General features: G+C 42.2%; 1 protein-coding gene across 1 annotated transcript in view; it reads left to right on the forward strand.

Moving 5' to 3' along the window:
• Positions 1 to 10000, forward strand: part of Syx6 (Syntaxin 6) — a 59769-nt gene that overhangs the window by 7818 nt on the left and 41951 nt on the right. Inside the window, exons 2-3 of the mRNA XM_080268935.1 lie at positions 5832 to 5917; positions 5978 to 6061. Coding sequence (XP_080125061.1) covers positions 5832 to 5917; positions 5978 to 6061 — 170 coding nt within the window. The remainder of the gene's footprint in view (positions 1 to 5831; positions 5918 to 5977; positions 6062 to 10000) is intronic.

Here is a 10000-nt window from a genome sequence, read left to right on the forward strand (position 1 = left end):
CCGCGTTCATGGTCTGACAGAGAGAGAGAGAGAGAGAGAGAGAGATGTGAGCGCGCATATAGTAGTGTGTGTGTGTGTGTGTGTGTGTGTGTGTGTGTGTGTGTGTGTGTGTGTGTGTGTGTGTGTGTGATATCACCTTCTCATGTAGGTTTTCTAGCCAGATTTTTTTTTTTAGCTCTCAGTGATTGTGTGTGTGTGTGTTTGTGTGTGTGTGTGTGTGTGTGTGTGTGTGTGTGTGTGTGTGTGTGTGTGTGTGTGTGTGTGTGTGTGTGTAAGAAAATGTTATATCAACCGCTACATATTAGCATTCAACATGGAGACGCGCCAGTACTATGCCAAGTTAAAGTGAACGGAGTATAGAAGTGAAGATGAATTTATATATGCTCTCTCCTGGCGAATAGGCCTTTGGTTCCTTCTTCCTGACGTACAAAAAAAAAATGAATTGGGTTATGTAAAGATTTTCGTAACTAGATAAGGTCCTGATATTTACGTGTTCTCTCTCTCTCTCTCTCTCTCTCTCTCTCTCTCTCTCTCTCTCTCTCTCTCTCTCTCTCTCTCAAATTTCATACAACCACATCTAAGGATTTTATTAGACGAAAGTAAAGGCGTTCTAGTAAGAGAGATGCTGGGTAGGGAGTCTTCTAAGTCCACGAATGTAAAGGCGTTTTAGTAAGGCAGAGGTAGATGGGGAGTCTCCTAAGTCCACGAATGTAAAGGAGTCCTAGTAAGGGAGATACGGATAGGAGTCATCTAAGTCCACGAGATTAGTGTTGAAGATGTTGGGTAGGGAGTCTTCTAAGTCCACGAGATTAGTGTTGAAGATGTTGGGTAGGGAGTCTTCTAAGTCCACGAGATTAGTGTTGAAGATGATGTTGCACTGGGAGTCTTCTAAGTCCACGAGATCAGTGTTGAAGGAGTTGCTAGGACTGAGGTGGGTCTGGCTTGTGTCATGTGGCTTAGATTACACGCCTTTTGTGTGTGTGTGTGTCTGCCAGGGTGGGATGTGCTGGCAGGGTGTGCGTCATTGCCAGGGTGTGCGTCATTGCCAGGGTGTGCGTCATTGCCATCATCATCATCATCATCATCATCATCATCACTCTTGGACACAGAAACTCACCTTGGCAGACGAAAAACGATGTATTCTAAACAGTTCCGGCGACAGCTCTCACCCTCGTCAGTGGATCTACAGGCGAAGAGTTGTACATGCAATTGCTGAGACGCTGCTTATATCCAGGGTGAGAACACCTTTTCCCAACCACACCTGATGCGACCTCACCTGACCCTCCCTCTACTCTGTGCACGACCTGATTGAGGGATTACAAGGGGCGGCAAGGACCTGACCCTGCATATAAGCAACGTCTCAGCATTTGTATATACCACTCTTGGTCTGTAGATCCACTGAAGAGGCCCACAGCCGTCGCCGAATCTGTTTGGAATAAATCATCATCATCATCATCATCATCATCATCATCATCATCATCATCATCATCATCATCATTCTCTTTATCGTCGTCATCGTCATCATCATTATGCAGTTCGTTGTCATAACTATCATTCTCTTCAACGTCATCATCATCATCATCATCATCATTCTGCTTATCATTGTCATCATCATCATGATCGTTAATCTGTTCATTGTCATCATCATCATCATCATCATCATCATCATTCTGTTCTTTATCATCATCATCATTATCATCAGCTTTACTTATATATATATATATATATATATATATATATATATATATATATATATATATATATATATATAATATATGTATGAGACTTAGCCAGTATTCTGTATGGACGGTGGGTGTTAGTGCACAGGTGGTGACATGTAAAGGTGATTGGCAAGTAGAGCTGCTAGGCATTCAGGAACGGGCTGTAAAGTTTGTGCTCAGTCTGGCATAAAAATAAATAAATAAATAAATAATAGACATCAAAATTCATTCTTCCATTCCACACAGTGTCAGTGGTAATTATATACGGTAATTGCTTGGACTGGTATGTGAGAAAGGGGGTGTGAGTTGGGGGGAGGGCAGCGTAATAGCAGGGGACAGGGCGACGTGGAGGCGATTTGTTTGTGGACGCCCTTTACGTGATTAAGGCGTCTGGTTGTTGCTAGATAGATAGTGTGGCGGTAAGGGCGTTGCAAATTACTCTTAACATAATGTGGGTGACGGGAGGGAGTGTTTAGCAAGACACAGCCACTCGACGTACTGGCAGGGGACAGGGCGACGTGGAGGCGATTTGTTTGTGGTATTAAGGCGTCTGGTTGTTGCTAGATAGATAGTGTGGTGGTAAGGGCGTTGCAAATTACTCTTAACATAATGTGGGTGACGGGAGGGAGTGTTTAGGAGCACACGGGCACTCGACATATGAGGTGGACGAGTTTATTTATAATTATGAGTGGTGGTGTGGTCAGTGCCAGGCCACAAGGGACCCGTTGTTGGGCTGCTCTGTGTGGGAGGGGCTGTACTGCCTCGCCTCCATGATTAGCGGATTTGAACGACATTTGTTTTATTATTATTAAGCTTCACCGTGTACAGGCCAAGCTTGTTTTATTATGATGATACCTGTAATATTTTTCTATACACCTTTTTGTCTTTTTCGGTCTCGCTGATTATCGTATTTGCACGACATTTGTTTTATTATTATTAAGCTCCGCGTTGTACTGTATGTGGCCAAGCTTATCGTTGTGGTATCTATCTATCTATCTATCTATTGCCAGACACCATAATCCCTTCATTATTATTTTTCTTTGCGCTTTTCTTCTTCGCTCTCGCTGATTATCGTATTTGCACGACATTTGTTTTATTATTATTAAGCTTCGCGTTGTACATTAAATGGCCAAGCTTATTGTTTTGGTATTATTAGTAGTAGTATTTTTCTTTGTAGCTTTTTTTTTCCTTCGCTCGTGATGATGTTATACAGAAAGGTACCTTAGGGTCAGCCAAGTATTTGTGCCAAATATAAATGACCTTGACCTATTTTTTAATGTCATATACTCATTTTTGGTGCAAAAATTGCATATTTGAAAATGAAATCTCTCAGAAACTAATGGAGATATAGCAGCTACTACTACTATTACTACTACTACTGTTACTACTACTACTACTACTACTACTGTTACTACTACTACTACTACTACTGTTACTACTACTACTACTGTTACTACTACTACTACTACTACTGTTACTACTACTACTACTACTACTACTCCTGTTACTACTACTACTACTACTACTACTGTTACTACTACTACTACTACTGTTGTTATTATTATTATTATTATTATTATTATTATTATTATTATTATTATTACTACTACTACTACTACTACTATTATTATTATCATTATTATTATTATATACTATGCTGCCACTACTATTTCAGTAATCATCAGAGAGACTGATTTTCGTAACCAGAACGCAGCTAGGGCACTTTGCTAAACTCTATATAATCATGAGAAGCAGCAACAGCTAATATACGATAGGGCGTTGTGGTATGCGTTGCTGCCCGTGTCTGTGGTAATGATGCATGCGTGAGTGTGGTGTGGTGGGTGCGGCGTGAAGTCATTGGCCACGAGGGGGCTCTGTTTGCAGCTGTAATAATCTGTGGGGAAAAAAATCTTGCATCATGTCTTGTGGGTTGTGTCAGTAGCCGTCGTGAATGTGTTATTGTAGTGCAGTGGAGAGGGATGGGTGTGGTTGACTGTTTGCTTGATTGCTTGCTTGATTGGCTGATTGCTTGATTGCTTGGTTGATTGGCTGATTGCTTGATTGCTTGATTGATTGCTTGCTTGATTGATAGATCCTTTGACCCCTTCACTACGATGTCATTTATATTCAATCCATGATGTCTGTTGGCCTTTCGTGACCTGCCTGGGGTAGGCTGCACAAGGGATGCATTGTGGTTGGCTTACAGAGGACAAATAGTGTACTTGATTGCTTGCTACCCGTCCCTGTCCCGGAGGGGCTCGGAGACGGGTATTATTTTCACTGGGTTTGTCTGTCTGTCAGTCTAACTACTCGACGCGAAAACTACAGGTGCGATTTTGACTTAAATTACAGGGATCATGGGCAATGATCTTCTCATCACCTAATTAAATTTTGGGCCAAATTCGACCAAGGCCCAGGCTGTAGGCCTAAAAAAATGTAAATAAGATAAATCTTTTTTTCGCCCTAACTCCTTTCCAATTGGTCATACCGACATGAAACCCAAACCTAAAGGTGCATCTTTCAAATCTGCATCCAATAATATGCCTCATTACATCAGGGGGGTCAACCCCCAGTTAGCGGTAGGGGGGGTCAGTGTCAGGTGGGTCGGGCCTAAAATTTCAAATAGGCTGAAAATCGTCCATGTTCATCCAATTTACTCCGAATTTTATACGTCAGCACTAAAATGACTGCCGGGGACGGGTTTGCTGTACCTTGGCACCGCTTGTTGTTTCAAAACATAACATTATCGCTAGACAACATTTCCAAAGATTTAATCCGTGGAATTAAATGCAGCGTCCGTCAACTTACAATGCCGAAGTACACGTGTGCATGAGGGCATGGGTTTAATATCTCTTGGTGGAGATAAGAAAGAACCCAAGGCTGAAGAAATGGCAGAACATTTCCTCTCAAAAGCGAAATTGAATGATTACGAAAGCCAGTTCAACATCTGTTTATTTCTGTAATTATGTATGTATTGCATTTGAAAGACTGGAGGTCATAGGCAGTGGGAAATGCAAGACCGAGAAGGACAGTTCCAGAGTTGACCAGTTCTATATAATTATGTAAGACGTCAGATTCCGGTTCATTTTAGCATGGAAGAGCGGGACAGAAAAGGGGGGAATGTAATGAGATGCGAGCTGCGTGTCTGCCGTTAAGGGGAAGGATGCAGCCAGAATTCAGAACAGTAACAAGAATTTGCAACATTGCAGTGATGTGTGTGTGTGTGTGTGTGTGTGTGTGTGTGTGTGTGTGTGTGAGAGAGAGAGAGAGAGAGAGAGAGTGTGTGTGTGTGTGTGTGTGTGTGTGTGTGTGTGTGTGAGAGAGAGAGAGAGAGAGAGAGAGAGAGAGAGAGAGAGTTGATTGCTGAAGCGATTAGAGGTCACTGATTGTTTAATTCTTTCCACCTCATGACGATTGTTGGAGAGAGACAGGGTTAAGTGAGAGAAGTGATTGTGTTACGCTCTCTCTCTCTCTCTCTCTCTCTCTCTCTCTCTCTCTCTCTCTCTCTCTCTCTCTCTCACACACACACACACACACACACACACACACACACAAAACCTGGCACTTCTCAAAATCATCGTAGTATTATAAATCATGAGCAGAGTGCAGAAACTATGCGAATATATGTGCGCCATCTTCCCATTGTTTTGAGAGAGAGAGAGAGAGAGAGAGAGAGAGAGGGAGGGAGAAAGAGACAGACAGACAGACGGAATTATCAACTGAGGTGAATCCTAATAAAGTTAATATACTAAAATCTGTCTTATCTATTTGTCTATCTGTCTGTCTATCTGTTTATCTATCTGTTATTTCTATCTATCTATCTATCTATCGCCAGACGCCTCAATCCCGTTCAGGGTGGCCACAAACAAATCGCCTCCACGTCGCCCTGTCCCTCGCCATTTCACTGCCCTGCTCCCAACTCACACCCCCCCCTCTCTCATATACCTCTCCACCCCATCCCTTCATCTCATCCTCGGCCTCCTCCTCCCTCTTCCCCCCTCCACCTCACTCACATACACTCTCCTCGTCAGTCTTTCACCCTCCATCCTCTCCACATTATTTAATTATTTTATTCATACTTTTATTCACGTGTATATTATTTCTCTGCAGTGAGGTGTGTAAGGCACTGAACAAGACTCGTGGCTTGTACCAGCGTTGGGGGGAGTTGCAGGGGGATACGCACCACCAGGAGGGCGGTCCGGCTGGGGGGTCAGGTGGTAGCGGTACAGCAACAACGATTGTGGTAGGCAGCAGAGAGGAGCTTGACTGGACCAATACCGAGCTGCGCAACGCCTTGAGGTCCATCGAGTGGGACCTGGAGGACCTTGAAGAAACCATTGATATCCTTTTGTACGAGATTTACTACTGTACAGGTGGGGAAAATAGGTGAGGTGATGATGATGATTTACAACGCTGGGTGGTAACCATATAACCAAGCCATACGTGTTTCTTACGTGTCAGTAAGTGGGTTGGCGGAGGGTTAGCGCCCCTCCCCGTAAAACAACTAACTCGACACAAACGGCAACCCCTTACGGAATTATGGCGTCTGGCTATAGATAGATAAATAGATAGATAGCAATTTAATGTGAGTTGAGTGTTATTCAGTGTTACCTGGCATTATTTTTACGTCTATCTATCTATCTATAGCCCGACGCCCTAATCCCGCAAAGGGTGGCCACAGACAAAACGCCTCCAAGTCGCTCTGTCACCCACCTTTCGACAACCCTCCCCCCAACTCACTTCCCCCTCTCTCATATACCTCTCAGCTCTGTCCCTCCACCTCATCCTCGGTCTACCCCTCCCTCTCCCTTTAGTAAGTGATTTTTTTTAATATAATTGAAATGTACGTGTAGACATTGTGTGTGTACGATTATGAGGAGATATACATACATGTTTATTATGTGTACATTACTGTATGTGGAAGTTTACGTACACAGACCTGTATATATATATTTTTTAATGTAGTATTAGGTGGAAATACATATATATTTTTTTTGTGTAGTATTAGTCGAATATTCACTGATTATTTATTTTTTTTACAAGCCAAAATTATGGTAATAATGCATAGATTTTTTGTTCTTTCAAAGTTATAATAGTTTAATGTAGTTTTTTTTCTTCTCAGAATTGTGTGGATGTGTTTGTATTGATGTGGATGTGTTTTTATTGATGTGGATGTGTTGTTATTGATGTGGATGTGTTTGTATTGATGTGGATGTGTTTGTATTGATGTGGATGTGTTTGTATTGATGTGGATGTGTTTGTATTGATGTGGATGTGTTTGTATTGATGTGGATGTGTTTGTATTGATGTGGATGTGTTTGTATTGATGTGGATGTGTTTGTATTGATGTGGATGTGTTTGTATTGATGTGGATGTGTTTGTATTGATGTGGATGTGTTTGTATTGATTTGGATGTGTTTGTATTGATGTGGATGTGTTTGTATTGATGTGGATGTGTTTGTATTGATGTGGATGTGTTTGTATTGATGTGGATGTGTTTGTATTGATGTGGATGTGTTTGTGTTGATGTGGATGTGTTTGTATTGATGTGGATGTGTTTGTATTGATGTGGATGTGTTTGTATTGATGTGGATGTGTTTGTATTGATGTGGATGTGTTTTTTTATTGATGTGGATGTGTTTGTATTGATGTGGATGTGTTTTTATTGATGTGGATGTGTTTGTATTGATGTGGATGTGTTTTTATTGATGTGGATGTGTGTTTTTATTGATGTGGATGTGTTTGTATTGATGTGGATGTGTTTGTATTGATGTGGATGTGTTTGTATTGATGTGGATGTGTTTGTATTGATGTGGATGTGTGTTTTTATTGATGTGGATGTGTTTGTATTGATGTGGATGTGTGTTTGTATTGATGTGGATGTGTTTGTATTGATGTGGATGTGTTTGTATTGATGTGGATGTGTTTGTATTGATGTGGATGTGTTTTTATTGATGTGGATGTGTTTGTATTGATGTGGATGTGTTTGTATTGATGTGGATGTGTTTGTATTGATGTGGATGTGTTTGTATTGATGTGGATGTGTTTGTATTGATGTGGATGTGTTTTTTTATTGATGTGGATGTGTTTGTATTGATGTGGATGTGTGTGTTTTTATTGATGTGGATGTGTTTTATTGATGTGGATGTGTTTGTATTGATGTGGATGTGTTTGTATTAATGTGGATGTGTTTTTATTGATGTGGATGTGTGTGTTTGTATTGATGTGGATGTGTTTGTATTGATGTGGATGTGTTTTTCTTAGGGTATAGAGTTGTATTGCTGTGTGGGTAGGTTGTGGGGATGTGGATGGATTTGTGCTTGTAATGTTATGTGATTTTGTTTATCATTATTATTTGGGATTTCTGATTATTCTTCATTATTTCGATTTTTGATTATTCGTGATTATATAGATTTTTTTTCCTCCTCCCGTCTCTTTATTCTCTCCTTCCGTCTCTCCCTCCTTCCTTCCTTCCTCTCCATATTTCCCTCCCCTTCTCCCCCCCCCCTCCCCTCCGTTCCTTCTCCTCCTCCCTCTCACCCATCCATTCATTCTCTCCTCTTTTAATTCTTGGATTTTTGATTATTCTTGATTATATGGATTTTTTTTCAACAGTATTGTGTGGATATTATATATATATTTTTTTCCAGTATTATGTTGATCTCCTCTTACTTGAATTTATTTTTTTCTTCATTTTATAGAATCCCGTACGGGGTGGCCACAAACAAATCGCCTCCACGTCGCCCTGTCCCCTGCCCTTTCACTGCCCTGCTCCCAACTCACACCCCCCTCTCTCATATACCTCTCCACCCCATCCCTCCATCTTATCCTCGGCCTCCCCCTCCCCCTCCCCCTTTCCACCTCACTCACATACACTCTTCTCGTCAGCCTCACGCAAATCTCCACCTAGTTTAAAAGTACGAACTATAGACAAAATAACTCGCTAAAGAGAAGGTTTTGAGTACTAAGATGTAGTAAGCAAATTAAGAAACACATTGAAGTGGTTTGGCCATGTGGAGAGGATGGAGAGTGAGAGACTGACGAGGAGAGTGTATGTGAGTGAGGTGTGGTGTGGATGTGGTAGAAAGCATTAGGAAAAATACACCGAGGTGGTTTGGCTATGTGGAGAGGATGGAAAGTGAGAGACTAACGAGGAGAGTGTATGTGAGTGAGGTGGAGTGGGGGGGAGAGGGAGGGGTAGAACGAGAATCAGATGGAGGGATGGCGTGGAGAGGTATATGAGAGAGGGGTGTGTGAACTGGGGGAGGGAAGTGTAGTGGCAGGGGATAGGGCGACGTGGAGGCGATTTGCCTGTGGCTACCCGTTACGAGATTAAGGCGTCTGGCTATAGATAAATAGATTTTGTGTATTACTATAAAAAATCAAGGCATTTGGGATTCTCTAACTTACAAAAATTAAAATCACTTATATTTTTACTTACGAACGTACTGGCTCTGAGGAATTTTTCTTTCTCTTTCAGTCTTTGTTTCTTTCTTTTTTCTTTCTTTTTTTACTCACAGATATGATAGTTATTGTCGTGTGTTTAGTATGAGGTGGATGGATGGGGTGGAGAGGTATGGGAGAGAGGGGGGTGTGAGTTGGGGGCAGGGCAGTGAAATGGCGGGGGACAGGGCGATGTGGAGGCGATTTGTTTGTGGCCACCCTGTAAGGGATTAAGGCGTCTGGCATTAGATAGATAGAGATGTTAAAAGATTTCATATACTCGAGCCGCATCCAAAAATAAGTTACTGTTTGAATTTAAGTAGGAAAATGTAAGGGTGAATAACAGTTGGGTGCGAAGGGTGAGAAGTGGGATTGTCTGGGGTAGAGTTGCGAGAGGCAGACCGAGATAGACCTGGGACGAGACCATAGAGTGTGACCTCAGGGATAAGGGACTGAATAGGGAGGCTGCCCGAGATCGAGCACCGTGTAGAGCCGCCATTAGATGAGCAAGGCAGGTGCATGCAAGCATGTTGGAGCCCTTATAGACAATACAATGTGTGTGTGTGTGTGTGTGTGTGTGTGTGTGTGTGTGTGGTGAAAGTAAGGAATGTCTTGCAATAAATCGGTGCATTTGGTAAAGTGTGTGTGTGTGTGTGTGTGTGTGTGTGTGTGTGTGTGTGTGTGTGTGTGTGTGTGGTGAGGAGTGCAGTAAATCAGCGCATGTGGTAAAGTTACTGGAGTGGTGGGTTGCTTGAGGTGGTTTTGTGGTGCAAGGGTGCAATTCTATGCAGTAAGTGTAGCGGGGGACAGGTCGACATGGAGGCGATTTGTTTGTG

Source organism: Coenobita brevimanus, chromosome 4 (genome assembly GCF_032717465.1).
Source record: "Coenobita brevimanus isolate Jiangsu-jjx chromosome 4, ASM3271746v2, whole genome shotgun sequence".
NCBI lineage: Eukaryota > Metazoa > Arthropoda > Malacostraca > Decapoda > Coenobitidae > Coenobita > Coenobita brevimanus.